Below are 22,853 nucleotides of genomic sequence, written 5' to 3'. Positions count from 1 at the left end.
GATCCTAGGATCTTAAGCCAACACCAGATGTGGTCCAAACCTGTTGTGCTGTCAGACTCAGGTTTACATCGGGGATGCGTTTCTGAGAAGTTCAACGAATATCAAAACGACAAAAATCTCAGAAGAATATTCATGGAATAAGAGGTGAATGCGTTTCTCACATCGACAGTCACCTTTTATATTTTTGATTTTTACCTTGATATTCCCCCTTGTTTTGATTAATGACAATTATATTCAAGTTCCACGTATATACGTTTTAAATAAAATTTAAAGCAATTACCAGACATATTTAAATAAAATAATAAATCGATTCCGGGAGGTGTCGAGGATTGTGGAACGTCTTTTTCCTACTCCTTCGATGAACGGCATATTTATCGATCAGAGGCAAACTTAATAACCCGGCAATCCCTTAAAACCAGCATCCATTCGCCGAATAACATCGAATTTCACTTATAATGTAACACTTTTACAATGCCTTTTCGCCAATCTGCAGTGCAGTACATTTATTTGTGTGAAGCAAAGTGCAGTTTTTCTTTTGGTGACATTACAATCTCCTGATTTGGGACTTTAGCCATGTATTCTGGCGTCTATATTAGTCTTGTAAGTTCTGAACACTTGATATTAAAAGGTATGGCTTCTGAAACGATGTAAGTGTGAGTCCACTCGACAAATTTCGATGAGTGGTAAATTAATAATGTCACGACGTATTTGCGAAATGACAGAGAATGAGGAGACGTAAACCGGCATATTCCGGTGGTATATGTTCAATTTATCCCAGGACCAATCCAACCTCGAATGTACTTCTGGGCCTTTTTTGTGTTTTTTTTTTTTAAGTGTTTTTAAAAAAAATTTCATCAATCAAGCGGACTCAGTCTGGCACAGATTTAAACATCATGCCTTGAACTTACCCAGCCAAAAGTTGCTTTTCTTTCATGAAATATTGTAACATCTCACTCTAAGACTGACTGTGGGGCATTTAATCCACATGTGATCTGATCGAGAAGAGAGGAAGCACTTAACTGCATTCTTGTTTTTGCCAACAAGCATATGCACTTTAATTTTCTCTCCCCCACACCCCCTCCAAGCACACAATTTTTCGAACGTTATTTGACTTGTGATATTGACATCATGGCAAGCCTTTTTGGAGGAGGCATTAGTAAAAATTGCTTGTCAAAAGAGTTTTATGCCTTGTAAAAGGCAATCACCTTGTTCCACCAATGCGCTCGTAAATAAAGCTCGAGAGAGGCTTGAGAGACTGATCTACTTTGTTTACTGGTGACATTACAACACCAATTTTTGCTCTCACAAATACCCTCTATCTTGCAGCTGTGCTGGTTCCAACATATCATGCCTTGCGTTGTTTGAAAACAAATACACTTTTGACCCACATCAGCCCGGATGGATCTTGTGAAGAAATGACGGTGGAAGGTGAAGGACGTTCCAAATGTCGGATCAAATCAACAGGATATCGATTGAGGTATGCTCACCAGCGTAAAGCAATGGGAGGCCGATGTTTCGGGCATTTACCTTTTGGCGGAGCAAAAGAGTCTGGTTCCTGTTTATTTCAACGTTTTTGGTCCGACAAAGGGTTAACGCCCGAAACGACAGCTTCTCCTTGTTTCCCACTGCAGCGACCATACCTCGATCAATGACCCATTGATTTCATCCATCGTTCTACCTGTCCGTTGATGCAGGTCGACGACGCTTACCTTTCCCAGCAAGACAAGTTCTTCATTCTTCCCTCCAAATATTATTCAGTGAAGGCTGAATTGGCAACATCATTATGTTATTTGTCACCAAAGCATTTATATTTGCTCCTTTTTGGGGGGGTTTTACCATTTGAGAGCAATATGTGATTTATTTGTATGATTGAGGATAACACTGAACAAGGCCAAATTTTATTGCTTTGTCATTCATTTTTCTTTTTGACCTGATTTCATGCTTGTACACTGCATCAGATTCATTTTCAAACAGCGATTTTGTCGTTTATTTATAGAAAAAGGAATGTTCAAGTGGATGGAAAAAAAAATAATAAGTGAGAATGCGGCGCAACGCTTCCTTCATTCTGGTTCATGTTGTTTTATTTAAGGATTCTGCGTCATCACGGTCAAATATGGTAAGATTATGATATTTCACATGAGTAAAGCCTCTTTTATCGGACGCCGCCAGGTGGGGACGCTTAATCCTGGACCATACTGCATTAAAAGCAGCACAAATATGGCTCCACCATCGGCCACATCCCTCCCAACACTTTCACCACGTTTTTGGCCATGGTTCAAAGTCAAGTGTGAGTTGGCATACCAATATCTTTTTAGAGTTTAGAACATAGCAAATGGAAAAAGGCGTGCTCAATGCAATTATAAATTTCCTTGGTTTGTTACTTCTTTGTCGAGAGGTATTAATTTGTTATCATCTGAAGGTGAACGACAAATTTGGTGTCCTTTGGCTAATTAAGAAAATTAGAATGAGAGAGAGCCTGAGGTTTGGCATGCCAAGCTGCTGCTTCACTTTCCCTTTGTTTCAACTTTTGTCAATTCATAAAATGCATTTATTGATCAAATAACTTTCGAAAGTATGACGCTTGGTTTTGGGTGATTAAAACCCACTTGTGGTTGCCTGTGGTTCATCAACTAATTTCTGTTTTATCATCAGAGCTTCGACTCGTGAGAAATGGTGTTTCCGCAACACGACTCATACCCACTTTGTTTCGCTAAACAATGAGTGTTTGGTTGGATGGACACATTTGAATATTTGGACATTTTGGATGTAATTTGTGTTTGCTTGTAATAGTCAGGAGTGTGAGGGAATTGGAATTCTTGTCTCGGTACCCGATGATAATGTTTTCCGTTTTGAAGCTGTTCTGGTGCAGCCTGGTTTTCCCTCTATTTAACCAGACTTGTTTGTGTAATGGTTGGAGCATCCGCTCTGAGTCTGGGAGGTCGGTGGTTCAAACCCCTGGACAAGTCGTAACAAATACTTTTTTTTCAATGGTATGTACTGCTTCCTTGCTTGATGCTCAGCATTTAAAAGGATAGAGCACAGACGGTCCCCATCGGTTAGCATCCATGGGGAGGAGGAAATTCCTCCTGAGGAAATGCCTCCCTGAGTGTGGTGAGACAGGCGTCACCATTGTTGTGATGTTGCTGGTTCCCAGAGTATCCCAGGAAGTGATGGCACTTCCCCCAAGCTCAGTGGCTGTGTTAAGTGTTTGTCTATTCAGTGTGTTCATGTGTGTATGAGTGGCTTCATTGCAAGCCTTGGACCTTGTATAAAAAAGTAACTGCTGGAGATCTCAAAAAGTCACTTGAGCCAAGTCATTTATTTATTTATTTATTTATTGTATACATCGTCGAAGCTCATGGATGAGCTAGCACACAGGAAGTATCAGCACATTACAGACAAAAACATGATGCAAAACATGCATGTATGGAGAAGAAAACTCCAAGGAGGAAAACTGGAAAATTAGGAGGAGGGATGTGGGTGGGGTTAGCGAGGGTAGAAAAGATCATGTTTTTGGATTGGGGATGATGATTTATGGCAGTGAATAGCAGTCTGAAAGAGCTGGAGAGAAGAATGAGATTGAAGAGGATGTGCAAGTTTATTCCACAGTTGTGAACAAAGAGGAACAAATCGTTTTTATTGATTTGTATGCAATCTGTGGTGAGTGGCTGCGTCATTTTCTGTGAGCTGCTGTGCCACTGATGCAATGCCCGTTACCAGTAAGCTGGTACTCATTTTGCCGACCTCAGAAGGATGACAAGCTGAGTCCACCCATCTGGTGTTATTTCAGCAGCAATACAGGGGCATGAACTCAAGACCCGAGGATCTTAAGCCAGCCACCTTAACCGTGAAGCCAACACCAGGCTTCGAGGAACAACCGAGTGGAGGTGAGCAGTGACCGTGGATTTCGGTACTTTTACTGGAGGAGGGTTGATGGACAATATCAGCCCTACAGAGACCTGGGGGGGGGGGGGAACAAAGCATGGAAAGAGCAGAGGGTGCAAGACCAGAAAGGAGTGGAAGAAGACAGACCACGGACCTGTCTGCGATGGTGAAGTGATAGGCCTTTTGACTCAACTTCAATGCAGGAGATACCAATTATCTTGATTGCTTTGGTTTCCATGACATCAAGCTGAATAAGACGTGAAACATGGGCATCAGCCCAGAGGGAAGAGCATTACTCCATCAAGCTACGCATGAAGGCCTTATATGTGGATATGAGTTCAGGTGTGCCAAGGAAGGACTTCGTACAAGGGAGGATGCCCAGTCGACAGCTGCCTTTGGAGGCCAACTTTGAAATGTGGTTTGCTCAAGAAAGATCATAGCTGATAGTGATACCCAGGAGTTTTACTTTTTTCAAGGTCTGGATAGAGGGAGGACGCTGCAGCCTGTCTGATGGAAGAGGAATGTCATGGCAGAGGGCAGAGTCATGATAAAATAGATAAAGAGGATTTCCCAGAGTCAGAGAGATCATTGATGAAAATCAAGAGTAGGACTGGGAACAGAACACTGAATTGGGGCACAACAGCCTTAACAGGGAGAGGAGATGAAAGGATTCCGTTGAGTCACACGTTGGCTATGAGAGTAGAGGAAGTCAGTCAGCCATGTGTGGAGTTGGCCTTTATGGTCTTAGGCAGAGAGTTTGGAGAGCAAAGCAGGATGCAAGTCTGTATCAAAAGCATGAGATATGTCCAGAGAGATGGCCCTGATCTCATGTCTGACATTAAGGTCTCCCATTTCATTGTTGGGTGAGTATAAGCAACATGTCCAAGGTGGAATGACCTGGTCTGAAACTGAATTGTTGTTCTGAGATGAGGCTGTTGGAGAAAAGGTATGATTTTATGTCAACAGCGATGATGGATTCCATGACCTTGCTCATGATTGGAAATAAGCTGATTGGTCTGTAGTTGAGGAGATCAGTTTTTGAACATTGTTATATATTGCAGTTATGTTGACGGATTTGCAAGCAGATGGAAGATGCCCGAGTGTAAATGAGAGGGTGAAAAGGGCAGAGAGTGGAAGTGCAAGACCAGCAGAGCAGGTTTTGAGGACATGCGAGCTCATGCCATCCAGTCCAGTAGCAAAGTTAGAGTCGCAAGTTGAAAGAAACTTGTCCACATTTTCAGGTGCAAAAGACACTGAGTCCAGGGGCAGTTGGGTACAACAGGGTAAGATGGGTACCGAGAGTGAGGGGTTGGGGACACAAGAAATGGAAGCAAACATAGAATTGAAGCATTCGGCCTTCTCTCGAGTGGAGTCGGCTGTGGTGCCATTTAAAGTGAGGGAATGGATGGAAAGGGAGAATACACCAGAGACAGACTTAACAAGGTACCACAAGGTTTCAGAGGAGGTGGACAAGTTTGAAAGTTCATTCTTAAGGTTGGGCAGATGTTGTTTTCTGATTCTCCTAAGTGTTAACACACACTTTTTGTGGACTTTTTGGAAAGCACTGAGATTACCTTCGGTCTGATTTGCATTTCAGGAAGAGAAGACCTGTTGTTCAAAGCAACTGCCACACCACAGTATTTGGTGTACCATGGGTAGGAGGAAGGGCAGGGCAGGCAGAATGAAGCCCTTTCTCTTAATTCTTTGATAGCTTCTACTCCAACATTTATAAGCAGTGGTGTTTATATATACCTTATTTATGTTCCTTATTTATAAGTAGGATAATTGAAGACAAGATGGGATGAATCTGTGCATGAGAGAGTCTTTGAGGGCAAGTCTCAAGCCACCGTAGTATTACCTCAACTTGTTTCAAGTCCCACATTTGTTTATAAATCTTGAAGTAGAAGCAACAAGGAATTAAGAGAAAGGGCTTCATTCAATGCAATGCATCGTATGTTCTGAAAAGCTGTTTAACTCAAGTTTATATTTGTAAATTTCATACAGTGTACATTTTTGGCTTTGTTCCTTGCAAAAATAACTTATGTTGAATTTACTTCTCATATCTAGTGTACCTACATGAACATATGTATGTACATACATGATACTCGTCGGTAACCTCAGGGAACTGCGGCTAAGTTCGATTCTGGAGCTTCAATTTTGTAATTCAGCTTAGTTTAAGAGATTCTCGAGGTTATAGCATGTGTGGAAATGAAATAAAGCCACGAATGCTGAGGTCTCCAGGCGTTTGTAAGCATTGCAATGTACCTCCGCATTCAATAATATGAGTGAGGAAAGTGGAAAAAAAAACTTTATCGTTAAAAAAGTCGTTGCGGCCCATTCCGAGTCTGGGCATGGTTGAGCAGACCAAAAAACATGGCGGCTTCAGATGCCAGTGAGGTAACCCAGAATACACCTTAAGTCCTCAGAGAGTTAAGTGACCGAGGATCACCTGATGAAGGATATAATTAAACAAGGCCGTTAATTATCTTTAAAAGGGGTGTTTTAATTAACCCAAACACCCAATTTTCACTCTTGCACTTCCTTGGAGTTTTCTTAGTATGCATGCAAAGTTTCAGGCTGCTAGGTTTTATGGTTTTGGAGCTATGGAGGAGACACACACACACACACACACACACACACACACATTGATATTTATTAGTGTGGAAAAACACAGAGACGATGCAAAAACAAGCCATCGATGACCTTTTTAATGATTCCTCTATATTGTTTCGACATCATAACCTTCAACCAGTTGACAGACATTAAAATTACAATTAAAGATCATTAAATTGCACTTACAAAAGCCAATAATATATCTGGAAATCCTGACTGAATACAGTTACTCATGGCATAAAGTGCATGTACAAATCAATACTGTATATGGTATATATATATACATCCAGCGATCAGAAATCACTGCTCACCTTCACGCTTTCATTTTTCTTTTTCCCACCTTTGGAACAAACTCCCTCACTCTATTCAATCCCATTCTTCCCTCCAGGCCTTCAAAACAGCTGTTCACCACGACCTCTTATCGTCCCCCATCCAAATCCTCGATATTTTCTATCCCCGTTCATCCTTCAAATTCCCTGCTCTCCTTCCTGAAAGTCCCTGTAATGTCCATCTTGTATACCCCGTGTTTCCTACCCCATCCCTCTCCCTTCCACAGATCTCCTCATGACTCTGTTCCCCATTATTTTGTCCTTCCCACTCCCACCCCTCTTGTCTCATGCCCCCCCCCCTTGCTGTGCGTTGTGTGTTAGCTCTCATACGAGCCTCGACAAGGTATACAAAAAAAAAAAATCCAACATGTTGTATACGTATATGTATACGTATACATATGCATTCCTTCACAAAACCTTACATCCACCTTAATATAAAATTAAAATATCATGTTTACATGCTATTCAATGCACGCCTCTGATGGACAGACACAAATCCTGAAATACATGGAATGAGCACCAAATTAAGAAACGCACAATATTTGGTCTTTGTCATCAGAATCGGAGGAATTCGGAAATGTCGAATTCCCTTGCATTGCTCCTTTGAAGTGACGTGTACACAACGTCCTGGCCAAGAGAAAGTATATGCCTGTGAATAGCTGCATCACAATGTTCAAGCACAAAAACCTGTCTGTAAGATCAAGAGATTGAGGGTGCTTTTAAGAAAGAACCCAATGTAAGAATGTGTAAAAGTTATTCTTGACGAAAGTATTTGCTGCTTCATTTGAAATGACAGTATCAGGACTTCGAGAGGAGCCATGGCTCACCGCCATCATGCTACTGGCACGAGACTCCATTTTGGCCTTGAGTTTTTGTTCGGTGAATTTAACAGCCTCCTCTTCTGGTATGTGTTGTTTGAGTTTTGCCTGGTACATTTCTAAAATTTGGTTCATGTCAAATGCTTTGCCAGATTTAAATTCTGGCAACATGTCAGAAACAAGTTCATCAAATGCTCTGTTGTGACGACTGTCATTTGCTGATACACCTTGATGAACAACAATATATTTGCTGTGACATGCTTTATCATGGAGTATGGTAGTACTCCATATCGAGGGATGATATGGGAAAGAAAATGGCTGCCCATTCAAATGTGCACATGATGACAGGCTCCAAAACTCCTAAAGAGTGAAGGCACGAGCATTTAAAAGTCATAACCTTTGTTCTCGAGTGTTTTCTGAACTACCACGTCTTAAAAGGACACCGGAATACATCGTTAAAGTACCACAACGAGATATCACGAAATTGTCAACTTGGACTTCTTCTTCTTCTTCTCCCTCTTTCCCTCTCAAAACAATGTAAAACTGTAGCCCGACCTACCTTGATAACTCCTGAAGCAGTGATGGTGATTCCAACGCGAGGAAGTTACTTTGTCTTTGGGCTCATGCACGCAACCCAAAATTTAAAATATATAAAACTGCAATCGTTTTATTATGAAAAGAAATCAAACATGAATGTAGACTCAACCAAACCAGGCCAGGATCGTGGGAGGGTGGAGATGGAGAGTGGACAGTGGACAGAACCATTCCAAATTGCGGCACATATCCAAACCATCCCCCAAATCGACTGAAACAAGTATTAAAACAATTTAATAACATGGATGGATTTAATCCATCCCAAAATATTCAAAATATTGAGCATTTTATTATTTGAAAAACAATAATCACATCATTTCACAAATGTGGTAATCCACATAGTAGATATAACAAAATATATAAATCATTAAGCATTTTATTACTTTAAAAAAAATTGCAGAAACAAGAAAAAAAAAACATTAAAAAAAATGTAAAGACATTGAGGGATGAAATAAAAAAAAATAAAAAAAACAAACAAGGTCGGTATGACACCACGTTACAATGCCACAATACAAAACCACAATCCTCATGGATTACCATCACAACATCTTCTGAGATTTTACTTTTGTTGTGGGAATGCGATGGAACAACGTCCAGCTTCTCTGGATTCTCATATTGCAGACAGCTTCCAGCTTTGAACCTTCTTGTTCTTGAGTTTGGAAATGGCGATTGACGTTGCGTTGATGCCTTTCGCAGTTTGTTGTTGGCATAGTGCACATTTCGTCAAATCTGGTGCAAGTTTCCTCTTCTTAAGGGGTAGTAATGTCAGTGGACTTGATTCCATGTATAAAAATAACAGAAAAAGCATGTCCAACACAAAGCAGACAGTTAATACCTTAACATGTGGCCTAACTATGTGCCTTAACTAGAGGTGTGCTAACAAGTCTTCAAAATGCGCAAATTGGGAGTTGCTCCAGACTCAGCATAACATTGTATTCAAAAGCGGAAAAAGGTTATATCGCCTTTGTCTATCAATAATCTGAAATAAAATTACAATCAATAGAATCTAGACTAATAAATGTCAATGTCCATGTGTGTGCCTCCTCCATAGTTCCAAAACCATAAAAGCGAGCAGCCTGAAACTTTGCATGCATACGAAGAAAACTCCAAGGAAGTGCATGACTGAAAATTGGGTGTTTGGGATAATTACAACACGTCTTTTGAACATAATTAACGGCCTTATTTATTGATATACTTCATCAGGCGATCCTCCGCCACCTCACTATCTGGGGTCTGAAGGCATTTCCTGGGTTACCATTCTGGGGTCTGAAGCCGCCATGTTTTTGGGCCTGCTCAACCATGCCCTGACTTGGAACAGGCTACAACGATTTATTAATGATAAAGTTTTTTTTTTCACTTTCCTCAATCATATCGAATGCCTGTTCATCATAGCTCCGAATCGCTGCATACATCACTTTTGTAAGTATTATAGTTTTCAAATTAGCAGCTTGTAGCGATTTTATGCATTATACGATACGATTTTCCACGATCTGCTCTCACGGATGAATTAAAGTACATCATCGAAATATTCTTTCAGTTTTTGAGGAACGGATATCATCCGGACTAAATCAGTGTTGAAATCTGTTGTGCAATTTGATAATTTAAAGAAATAACAAGTCATAACTGAGCCAATATACCGATTTACCTTCAGCAAGCAAGGTTATGTTCCCTCCTCCGTACATACACAAGAAAATGTGAAATTTCCAAAGCATAAAACTTATCTTTTCCTACTGTTTGAAGAATTATACTGAGTGAACAAAAAATCTAGGTACGTGCCAAAATTAACCAGCTTCACTGAGCTATATGATTTAATGCATTCACTGCTTGACCCACTCATTCACTTGACCCATTCACCCAGAGGGACTGCCTATCTATAGCATCTGCCAGATATGTGTCTATATTTTCGGAGGTTTTGCGAGGTGCTCCAGAGGGAGTCAAAGCAAATCTGGTATAAAACAGACGTTAAAAAAAAGTTATAACGTTTGCACGGACCCCGAATACCACGTCACACGTGCACAGACGAGCAGGCAAAATGACATATTTTCTACAATGTTTATTTCACTGGCGATTGAACTTTGCGATGTCTCCAGGGTTGTTCTGCATTTGGCAGCAACTTTTTTGCAGATAAAGTCATTTTATTCCATTAATTCATTTTATTTCATAAACTGCTGCGTGCACGGCAAAAACCAGCTTTAAAGTTAAAGGGGTCTTTTTTGGGATGCAGCCACAGCTTGGCCAACCTTGCATGAGTGCTTAAGCGACTTGCCGAGCACCCATTGTTGATAGCGGTACCGCGCTACGTCATTCTGAGCAAATTGTTCATTCACTGGGATGCTTTTGCCATGCCACATCATTCAAAGCGAGTGGTTAGTGCTCCGTCACCCTGAGCGAGTGGTTTGTGCTCAGTCACCCTGAGCGAGTGGTTCGTGCTCCATCACACTGAGTGAGTGGTTTGTGCTCAGGCACCGTGATGTGGTTCATGCTCAGTCACCCTGATCGAGTGGTTTGTGCTCCGTCACCTGATCGAGTGGTTCATGCTCAGTCACCTTGAGCGAGTGGTTCGTGCTCCATCACACTGAGTGAGTGGTTCATGCGCATTCACACTGAGCGAGTGGTTCGTGCTTCGTTATTCTGAGCGAGTGGTTGTGGAATAACACCCGATTTATCAGCCGTTTGCCATATTCACGTGTTGTCGAAATTCCCGAGCCAAATTTCTTTTTCCACCCATCACACGCAGCTGTTTATAAAGAATAACGATTGTGAACATATCCCTGTAACGTCTATATATAAATGTAACTTTGTTTTTCGGTGAAAGGTACTCAAGGTTTCTGGGGTGTATACAGAAAGTACTGCAGTTGATAACCACATTGACTCCAACCTGCCGATTCCTGAAGTGTGTGTGTGTGTGTGTGTGTGTGTGTGTGTGTGTGTGTGTGTGTGTGTGTGTGTGTGTGTGTGTGTGTGTGTGTGTGTGTGTGTGTGTGTGTGTGTGTGTGTGTGTATGTATAAATAAATCATGACAATAATCTATTTATTCATGGTAATCTCCCGTTAATTATTCGCACAAAATGACTCAGTTATTCCAAAAAGTCCTTTAACAGATATCAAGAAGATGTCTTGCGGTACAAAAACCTGACCAAGGTACGTAAAAACCTACATCCCAGGTACTCGGTTATATCATGCCACCAAGTTTCAGTTTTTCGACTTCATGGGTTGTGCATGTCATTGTGCGATGGGCCCAGACATGTACCCACAAGTGTCGTCCGAATCCGTCCATGCCATTTCAACATATCGTGCTCATAAACAGACAGACAGACAAACAGGGATGAAAACATTACCTCCATTCACTTACTGTCGGTGGCGGAGGTTAAAAAATAAATAAATAAATAAATACATGTTAATTACAAGTGAGCAAAGTTGAATCGAGTTCAATTTTTCATTTGTCAGTGTCATTGAGTGCAGTCACGTTGGTTCCATGGTCCATCCACTCCGTCAATCTCCATCATATTCATCCAGACACGTTGGCTTTCATCCAGATTCTTTATCCCATCACGAATTATTGTCTTGCTTCATCCATCAATTATCACTTGACCACTTGGTTTATCACTTCTTCTGGAATTTGTAACCATGACGTTTCCATCAGCCAGCTGGTAGAGGGCATCATCTGTTCCTCAACTTCATCATTTATTTTTTTGGTCAATTTTAGATCCATTTGGGCATCAGCATGCAGTGCCGCCTGTAGGTGAGGGCACGGATTTGTAATTTGATCACGGTGCCGGCGATAGCTCACCGACTCTTCGCGACGGACACCGAGGGATCAGCAGATAGGACAGACGGCTTAACGTCCATTCAAGGAACAGCACTCCCATCGATGAGTCACCCTCCCTGTGAAATACCAGGATGACAGTTTGTAGCTTGGTCAGGGTTCAAACCCAAGGATAGAGGTGAGTGTGCATCCCTCGGGGATATCCTGCCAGCCTTGGTTAAGTTGTTTCAAATTACATTTTGTATAAAGTATTTATTGCCAGTCAAGTGCACAAATCCATTCTCCACTGTGACTTGTGCGATTGTTACTATTTTTATTTTTAATGGCCCAAATAATTCCCACCTTCTTGCGAGGTCAGCCAGCGATCGATATTGCCTCAAGTCTTTCACGAACCTGCTGGCCAGGCTTGACGACTGACTGAAGACAACAGGAATTTGGCGTTTTTCAAGGTGCCGGTGAAAACTCACGCACTCTTCGCAAAAGACACCGTGGTATAACGTGCATCGCTAATGCTAGCCGACAAGACATCCAGCTTAACATGCTTCTGAGCGATGGCACACCTTGTGATGCAATTCCCGACTTGTGAAGCACCAATCAAACGTAGCTGGATGCCTGTGCACATGAAAGGATAAAATTATATTTTGAGCTGAACTTGAGGGTATCAGGAGATTGTTCATTCTCCTCATTTTATGCCTTTTTGATCATTGGTCGTGACTTGGGAAGCTGCTCCCCCATGAGCAATGTGGATCACTTCCATTTGGACTAAACGCCTTGTCATAGTGATTACCTTGCTGGTTTGAATGTTATCATCATAATCATCATCTGTATTTATTCCACATACCTAAAGATTATAGTGTGACACATTGTTTGGAGCAAAGAACAAGTGTGTTTGGTGTTTCATATTTGAGCATCGACCTCATGATTGTGGTTGAGGTCTAATACACTGTGTTGAGCTGTTCGTTTAATCCTAATATCCATGACATTCATGTGAAACTACAATGTTTTCATCTGCACCACCAGGAAGTATAATGTGGCTCTCTCTCCAGCTGAGCAACCAGGAAGCTGAGCATACCTCTTCATCTCACCTTGCAACCGTGAAGGCAATCGAATAAAGAGCCTTGATGGTAATAGATGTGATACATAAGAAGGTTGAGATAGTCTACAGGGTCTGTTCTTCTCTCACCATAAACAAATTGGTGGTTCATCAGATCCCTGTAATTTCCAATATGGTGTTGTTGCACCTTTACCCATGCCCTTTCAGCCCACCATCCATCTCGTTCCACTCGGTCACAAAGTCATCCTGCAACGCAAACCGTTTTGGTGTTGTCCACCTTTTGACAAAATGCTCAGTTTGCACCATCCTTCTTTGCTGATGACTCCAACCTCTGCCATGACATTCTTAATCCTTTTGCCAGACAGGCCGCAGCCTCTTCCCTCTCTTCAGACATTCACAAAATCACAAACTGGACAAACACTTGGAATATGTCTTTTAATCCTGATAAATCTCACATTCTCACTATCTCTCTCCGAAAGGACGGTACCGCAAGGACTACTTTCTCAACAACCCTCCCGAAGAGGTTTACTCACTCAAACTCCTGTGTCTCACTCTCAGCCATGATCTCTCTTGGAAGCGCCACATTCCAAGGTTGACCTCCAAAGCGAGTCACCGACTGGGCATCCTCCATCATGCAGAGTCCTTCCTTGACACACCTGAACTCCTGTCCACATACCAGGCTTTCATCCACAGCTTGATGAAATACTGCTCTCCCCTCTCGGCTGGCTTTCCTCACACCTTAAGTGTGCTTGCCTCGCACCTTGCTCAACTTGATGCCCTGAAAACGAAGGCCTTCAAGATCACTGGCATTTCCCACGATGAAGTTGAGTCGATGGGTGCATCACTTCACCATTACCAACAGGTTGGTGGTCTCTGTCTTCTTCTGCCTCCTTTCTGGTCTTGCAGCCTCTGCCCTCTCTATGTACTGTCCCACCCAGTTATCTGTAGGGCGCACGCAGTCCACCAGCAACCCCCTCCTCGTGAAACTCCGAAAATCCAGAATCACTGCTCGCCTCCACTCGTTTGTTCTTTTTTATCACGTGCAGATACAACTTCCACATTCTCTTCATTCTCATTCTTCTCTTCAGGTCTTCAAGACAGCTGTTCACACCATCATCTCAGATCATCCCCAATCCAAAACCATGATCTTTTCTACACCTGTTAACCTCCCCCCAATCCCTGCTGAATTTTGCTTATTCTACATCTATCTTGTCCACCCCTGCATTCTCCCCTTCCCCTCATCATTACCCACATCCCTTGTTTGTCCATCTCCATATATTTTCTCCCTCGGCCCTGCTGTCTGCATTTCCCCCTTCCCTTCTCATTCTGTTGTTCCATTTGTTATGTTGCATCCTGATCTGTTCCATGTTTATCTTTTCCATGAGCCCGCGATTCTGTAGACAAAAAAATATATATATATCTTCTGGAGAACTTCCTTGAGTTTTTCCCATGATGTTCTTCCCTCTAAGATGGGAGCTTGCCCTTCATTCCCATATCTTACTGACTTTCCTCCATTCCACCTGAAGCTTTCTCTTCCTACATTGATTGTGTTTCTCTGCTTTTCCTTTTTGCCCACACTTTCTACTTACTCTTCTCCCTCAACCTCATTCCCCCCATTGCAGTCCTGTCCCACCGCCCCTACACACTGTGCTATCTGTCCATTTTCTTTCCTGTTTGTGGTTCTGTTCTCAACTGCTTCACCATTGTTTATGTGATGAACCCTTACTTACATTGTAGAGGAACAAAAACCATATAATCGACATTTGAAGGCTCTTCGTGCTTGTTTGTTGGCAATCGCCCTGCGATCGTGTTGTCGCCGTCTTGTATGAAATGTCACACAACCTAAACGACTCAATACACTACCTAAATGTAAATTTGGAATTTGTCTTTGTGAACTGCCACTGAAGGCCTGCTAAATTGGCAACAATAAAGGGCACAGTGGTATGAAAGGTCGCGTTCACCTTGCCTCGAGTGCAGAGCCAGCATGTTGTTTCAATCAATCCAAATCCACTGTCAGTTTGATGAATTAACAAATGTCCAAAAAAAATTCAAAATCACCTTCCACAATTTTATTGCATTGATTTCAGAAATAACTTTTTGCACTTTTTTAATGCACCTGATAATTTCTGATCTCAGAAGCTCAGCAGTCGATCCCAGTTTGTTATGATTCTGGTTGAAGATAACACAGTTGATGGTGTTCTATCTTCTGAGCTATCTAATCCTGGATCTCTTTTCTTGTCGAGTCTAATCCCATGGAAATGGTGTCCTACTACAGTGCTGCAAGGGGTTCTGCATTTTCAGCATGTTGTCCTTCAGTTGTTAGAATGTAGATGTTAACATGTCATGGTATATGTCAAAAGGAGTATGCCATTGCTTAGCATAAAACTGTCTAAATTTCCTGCTTGGTGATTGACAAAGGGATGTGCATGTTCAGTTCAATGAAGCTAATGGTGAGAATTGGGTCAATAGATGGGATAAAACAAGCAAATTCACAGATTACATTCATAGTGTAGGTCATCCGGGGAAAAAAGATAAAGGTCTGATTGGCCAAAATGACATCCTTCAGTTTGTCTTTGCATTTCCTTCAAAAAACAAATCATTTCTGGATCCTTTTCTGTTTCCTGTAGCCAATGTTGAAGACACCACACCGACGTTGAGCCAACCGCAGTGGCGGACGCCATGCAGACCCTGGCAGATGAGCGAGGAGGACCCTTTGCCGGACAGTCCTTGCCGTGGCTCATATGTGCTCTGGTGGCTGCGGGAGCAAACACTTGGGCCGTTTTGGCACTCACCGCTCGCCAATCCAAGTGGAAACCTCTGGAGCTGTTAATGTGTGCTCTGGGTGGAGCACACGCTCTCAATACGGCTTTGCCCATTGCGATGTATGCTGTACTTCAGCTCCGCAAGCGGGCCTCTGCCTCGTACCAGTGGAACGAGGGTCTGTGCAAGGTGGGATCGATTGTGAAGTTAAGTCGAGTTTGTAGTTGCTGTCGTTTAACTGCGGTGGGATTTTTGCTCGGGGCACACGGCTCGAATTATTTATCAGGAAACATGACAAGTATCTCCAGTATATACATATTTGCCAACATTGAGAGAAGAAAAAGAGGACGGATGGAAAGGATCCGTGATGCGACTGAGCAGAGGAGGGTCCGGTGGAGTGGTCTTTTTGTTATTTTAACCTTAAATTTGTACATTCTAAGACAAATTTTTTTCAACGAAAAATCAAAGAAGAATAATCATGTTTTCCTGATGAATTCATAATTATCATTGTTTGATTTTTTTTACATGTACCTCATCAATGTTTTGGACTTTCCATCGTATGACACACAATATGTTATAATGAGTTATATATGAACTCAAATTTAAAGATAAGCTTACACTTGGCCACCCCCTACTCTCCAATACAGACTTTAGGGAGACCTTCTCCAATTACCTCATGGCATGAGGATGCTTGGGGACCTAGCACTAAGATCGAGATCGGTCACTGTCTTCAACTTGGCCACCAGCTTCTGTGTGCGCATGCACAGTACTGTGCATGTGACTCGTGCATACGACCAACGCAACATAGGCGTGGTTCTTTTCGGAACAATATTCTGCTCTGAGTTCCATCATTTCGGTCAACCGATGTGAAACGTCCAACATTTCACGTGACGATAATGCTTGCAAATGGGACAGCATTTGTCAACTACTGTCACATACTTTGAACAGTCGGTGTTGCCAATCAAATGCAATGATATTACGGACATGATTTGACACGCGGCATCGAGGGTAACTGCCAGAAAGCTTGTTACAACATGAAAATCTATGAAACACTTTGATGAGACTTTGTGTGAAATTGGTATTTTTCGCTATTATTGGGCAAAAAATAAATAAAAATCTGTCGGCTGTTCAAGTTTACAAAAAGTGGTACACTTCCACCAAAAGTGGTAGAGTTTCTGACAGTATATGTATATATATATATATATATATATATATATATATATATATATATATATATATATATATATATATATATATATATATATATATATATATATATAGATATATATATATATATATATAGATATATATATATATATATATATATATAGATATATATATATATATATATATAGATATATATATATATATATATATATATATATATATATATATATATAGATATATATATATATATATAGATATATATATATATATAGATATATATATATATATATAGATATATATATATATATAGATATATATATATATATATAGATATATATATATATATATATATATATATATATATATATATATATATATATATATATATATATATATATATATATATACAGTAGACTAGGCATAAGTCGGCAGCGTGTAACTCGTCACTTCGCCTAAGTCGGCAGCGTCAAAAAGTCCCGAATTTATCTCATGTTAAATCTCTTTGAATAAAGGGTCATCCCTCTGTAAGTCGTCATCTCTAAGTCGTCACTTCGTCTAAGTCGTCAGATGTTGTCCGTTCCCGCGTAATGGAATCTCAAGTAAATTACCACTCCTAACTCGTCACTTGGAACTGCTGCCTCGTGAGAAGCCCGATTTCATGGAATCGTGATGCTCGCTCATTGTTTTACACCGTCAGTGAAAGGCTATTTATAACTGTGTACACACGTTGATCGCACTGCAGGCAGGACAATGGCGACTAAGCGTAAACTTACAACTAAAACCTACCAAGAAAAATACATTATCCAGTTTTGCGAGGCAAACCCACTGATGAAGAAAACAGCCATAGCTGAGAAGTTGGACATCAAACGGCAGACATTGAACGATATCTTGAAGAATAAGGGCAAGATATTTGGACAAGTGGAGAAGATCGTGAGGCCGGTGGTAAGTGTGAAACGCGTGAAATGTGTGTCCTTTGAAGATGTCGATGACGCGCTCATCATCTGGTTTCGGCAAATGTCGGCTCAGCTAAATATTCGGTTGGACGGTGAAATGTTGCTGCTGAAGGCACGTAAATTCGCTGCGGACCTCGGGCATGATGATGCCGAGACCTTGCCGATGCACTGGATAGACAGATTCAAAGTGAGGTGGGGAATCGGCAAGGTCAAGAGGTGAGGCGAATCAGGCAGCGTGGATTCGCCGATACTGTCTGGATGTGATGCGCCGATACTTATTTGCGCGCGTTGGTTACCGAGAGATTGTACCTCAATGGGACCGCTTGGAAATGAGCCGCTTAAGCAGCTCGCTTCCTTTTGGGATAACCGAGCGGGGTATTATCGCGCAGTCCCGTTGGACCCGATCACTTTCCCGGCTATTTAAAAGCCAACTATATTCCGAGTGCAAGATGGGGCAGTTCAATGACGGAATGGACGCAACGAACAGGTTTACATTCACACAAGGACATTTATTATAATAAAGCATGTATGCAATTAAACAAGGCAAAACACGTATGCAATTATACAAGCAACAAAAGCTCGACAAAAGAACTACAACCGTCTACTTATTTTGACCAGTCACTTGCACTTAACAGCAGTTCCTACTTATGAGACGGGCCCACGGACACACGCACACACACACACCCAAGAAATGGTGGCCGAGGCCTTTAATAAGGAGCTCCAGCTCGGAGGACAGGTAGGCTGAAACCCAGAACCTATCTCGAACCTCTCCACCTCGTGTGGTCTTCAAGTTGTTCGGACCCGGGCTCCAGCGAGAGCGAGCTGGATCCAATCGCCGAGCCGCGATCCTTCCCGAGCTTCCGCGAATCCTCCCGCGCTTCTCAACACGTGCTGGTGAGACGAGGCGTCGATCCTTCCTGTCGATGCGTCGCTTCCCCGAGGAACCACCTCCCGCGCTCCTCAACACGTGCTGGTGAGACGAGGCGCCGAACCTTCTCGTCGATGCGTCGCTTCCCTGAGGAACCACCTCCACGAAGAGGTCGATGAGTCGCACCAAGCCGGGAACCAAAATGGAGAACAAAGAGCTCCACGAACCAAGAAGAAGAAGCCACCACTCGCAGCTCGAGCCGAGTGACCGGCTTAACTTCCTTACAAGCAAAGCAGCTCGAAGCAAAAAGCTCTCCCGAGCCAAGCAGAAGCCGAAGCTCACGGAACCATCAAAGCAAAAAGCCTCCTCCCGAGCCAGGCCTCAGCTGAAACTCACTGAGCAAGCTGAAGCAAAAAGCTTCCGAAGGCCTCAACCCTAACCCAAGCCAAACAGGACCCGAAAGTCTCTAAACGACTACTCTCAACTCCCTTCTCCAACTCTCCCCTCTCCAACTCTGCCCCTGAACAAAAGAAAAAGATCTCCTCTTATCCTTCTCCCGCCGTTCCCCCGATCCCAGCGTGACTCATGCCCTCGTGCTCCATCCCCCACTCAGCCACGGGTGGGAGGGAGTTGTTGACATCATGAGTCACGGGACGGCAGGGTGGTTCTTGCTCTTCACAGAAGAGGGGGAGGGATGTCTCCATTGTTCGTTCCCTAACTATTAATTCGATCCGCAGCGCATCTAATCGATTTCTGAACATTTAAACAATGAAAGCTGAGCTATCTCGGGAACAAGCACTTATCGACATAGCTGACTAAAGGAACCTGTATGTTGTGTGCAATCGAATTCCCAAATTATTAACAATATATATATATATATATATATATATATATATATATATATATATATATATATATATATATATATATATATATATATATATATATATAGATATATGTATGTATATATTTATTTATATTGGTGGAACTACAATAGAATATTAATATTTTGTAATGTTAGCAAATCGCCCAAAACGGAAACAGCAAACTGCGTGTGTTATTGCTGAAAAAAAGGATGCCTGTGGGCTGTGCCGTCATGGATTGCAAAAGCAGGTTATGAAGCACGGCGTTTCATTCAATGAAGTTGCACTTTCTGCAAATTCCGTAATCTTTTGTTCACCCAATATAATCGTCTGAACAATAGAAAAAGTTAAGTTTCATGCTTTGCTTCAATAAATACACCAAGTTATAAAAATTACTAATTTGTTAAAATTTTCAGATTTTACTCCAGATTTCGACACTTATTTTGTCCTCCAGATCCGACTCTCAAATCTGACATCATATTTTGATTATATACTTTAAGTTTTTCCATGAGAGTCGATCGTGTTTCCAAATCGAGGCATGTTTGAATCGGCCGATGAGTACAGACATATAGGCTACACATATATATATATATATATATATATATATATATATATATATATATATATATATATATATATATATATATATATATATATATAGTTGCAGTTTTGGAAACCGCATGCCTCTAAGGCAATGGCACCCAACATGCAGTGATCCCCAGACAGTTATTTCATGAGTATATGTGCAGTTAGACTTACCCCTCATGTGTAATGGGTTAACGGGACGAAGTGCGTTGCGTGGTTATTATAGCTCGGTCAAATTATATCTCCATTTTCCATTCAATCTCTAACTTCATTCCAACTCTTTTCCTCTTATTCATGAAATAAACCAAGATGGCAGACACCAGCACATTTACAGTGGAAGAGAGGCTGGTTGCAGTGGTGTGGTGCCATGAGAGGAGAAACACAAACAAGACGATGAGACAGGTGCAAGAATACGGTGTCTGAGGATATAATAGAATCATACATTAAACCACGATAACAGACACGTGCGCAGCCCAGCGATAACCTCCACCCACTGTACAGGCCGCGCACGGCACGCCCTTTCATTCAAATCTGCATCCAATACTTACATCTTCTTCTTCTTCTTCTTTCGGCTGCTCCCGTTAGGGGTCGCCACAGCGGATCATCCATTATGATCCGCATAGTGATTTGGCACATGTTTTACGCCGGATGCCCTTCCTGACGCAACCCTGGTCGCCTCTTACGACACAGGGATATGGTACACCTATTTTAACCGGGGTATACACCGGCCCAGTATACTGGTACTCATTTCGCCGACCTCGGAAGGATGACAGGCTGAGTTAACCCCCTGGTGTATTAATTCAGTGGCTCAACGGGGCTTGAACTCAGGACCTCTTGGATCCCAAGCCGCTGCCCTAACCACTGCGCCAACACCAGGCTCGCATCCAATACTTACATCTATCTTCTTTAAAATCCTGATTTATATCCAATCCTTTCCTTCAATCCATGACACAAATCGAGGCCAGCACTGCACTCAGGCGGCCACCTGTGAGGATCACCACTGTGATAGATAACCACATGCACGAAAACAGACATGCGCGCAGCCCCGTGATAATTATCATCGCACTGTACGGGACACGCATGGCGCACATCTTTATTCAGGTCTGCGTGTTGATTTACAACGGCGTCTCACCATCGACCTTCGCTCACCACCTCGGCCACTCGTATATCCTCGCACCTCCGCCTCAATGGGGTCGCCGTCAGGCAGGGGCGTGTTGCACGGCCTGGACTAGTCAGGTCGCGTGGCGCGCAAACAGAAGAAGCGTGTTGACCAGCACCAACCATGGCGTGCCGGGGGTGCCCAAATGGGGATGCGGGACCGACGCGACTGTCGTCCAGTCGCTGGAACGCGGCTCGGGAGTTCGGTGCAAGGCGATTCATGTCGCGGTGGTCGGTGCAAGACAATTCCACAGCTCGGCCCTGTCTCGCCGGATGTGCGAATGAAACCATTTCCGGCCGTAAGGGCCGGGCAGTGCAGGGCCAGGGTCCAATAGGAGCACACGATTTGGGTGATGACACATCGCTTCGGGTCGTCATCCCCATCCTACACCATGGGGCTTATAAAAGGCGGATCGCAAAGCTATTAGCAACCTGGGATCTCTACGTTCGCCTGATGCTCCGCATGTCTCGCGTGCTGACTCCGCCTTCCACCGCACACCTGCCTGACTCTGACTGCTGACTCCCGCCTTCTCATCTGCTGGCTCTGCCTTCCACCACCTTCCTTGCCTGTCGGCCCTGCCTATTCTCTGAACCGGTGCACCCGCTGCGCCTGGCACAGTAACCAAGCAGTGTATTGGGTGGCATGGCCGGCCGACCATGCAAGGTATTGCAGGACCGTTAGCCCTCATCTCCTCTCCTTTCTTCTGATTAACTCCTCTTCATTGGGTTGTGTGTGTGTGTGTGTGTGTGTGTGTGTGTGTGTGTGTGTGTGTGTGTGTGTGTGTGTGTGCGCGCGTGTGCGTGTGCGTGTGCGTGTGCGTGTCATGGCACCTGTCTTTGCCGAAGTTAAGAGTGTAGAAGAAATATATCGGGATAAGTCTGCTCTGTGTCCGCTTTTGTAAGTTGCTTGTATACTGTCGCACCTCACACATTTCTCACTATCCCTGCTTGCATCCATTCCATTCCTTGTGCCACATCTTTTTATATGTGGCACACATTCCTTGTGTGCCACACATTTTAGATGCCACACATTCCTTGTGCCACATATTTTTCCTCACCTGTCTGTTCATAAATGTTTGTGTAGAAATGTTCCCAGCTTGTTTTTGTCTTTTCTTTCATCGGTCCAGCATGTTCCGTATCCAAGCTTAGCCGAGACTTTATCTCCCAATGATCCATTCCACTCGCCGGTACGTTCCATGGCAGTGTCGCTCGGCTGCATCTGACCTGGTAAGGACAACCCGCCGCGTCATGAAGTTATCCGTGTGCGATGGCCTGCGATTCCAGAGAGTCCAGTTGGGACCCAAGATAGATTACCATCCTACCAAGTACCCACGCGGATGGTAGATAGCCATCCCCACCACAGCGCCAACCACACTACAACCACGCCACCTCCACCATCAACGCTACCACATCTTCGCCACTCGCCATTCAGTAGGCTCT

General features: G+C 42.9%; 1 protein-coding gene across 2 annotated transcripts in view; it reads left to right on the top strand.

Annotated features, from left to right (window-relative positions):
• The window catches only part of LOC147029153 (putative G protein-coupled receptor 153), a 108,851-nt gene that overhangs the window by 169 nt on the left and 85,829 nt on the right, over positions 1 to 22,853 (top strand). Inside the window, exons 1-3 of one of the 2 annotated variants that reach the window (XM_085876294.1) lie at positions 1 to 144; positions 1,327 to 1,477; positions 15,687 to 16,008. The exon at positions 1 to 144 is cut by the window's left edge and continues 169 nt beyond it. In XM_085876294.1, the coding sequence (XP_085732420.1) occupies positions 15,739 to 16,008 (270 nt within the window). In that variant the 5' untranslated portion in view covers positions 1 to 144; positions 1,327 to 1,477; positions 15,687 to 15,738. Of the gene's footprint in view, positions 145 to 1,326; positions 1,478 to 15,334; positions 16,009 to 22,853 lie in introns of those variants that run through there. The other variant, XM_085876295.1, reaches the window with a different exon arrangement.

Source organism: Eptatretus burgeri, chromosome 4 (genome assembly GCF_056783735.1).
Source record: "Eptatretus burgeri isolate ZD-2024b chromosome 4, Ebu_testis_v1, whole genome shotgun sequence".
Classification (NCBI taxonomy): domain Eukaryota; kingdom Metazoa; phylum Chordata; class Myxini; order Myxiniformes; family Myxinidae; genus Eptatretus; species Eptatretus burgeri.
The sequence above is the reverse complement of the archived record's forward strand: the minus strand, read 5'-3'. Positions and strand labels throughout refer to the sequence as shown.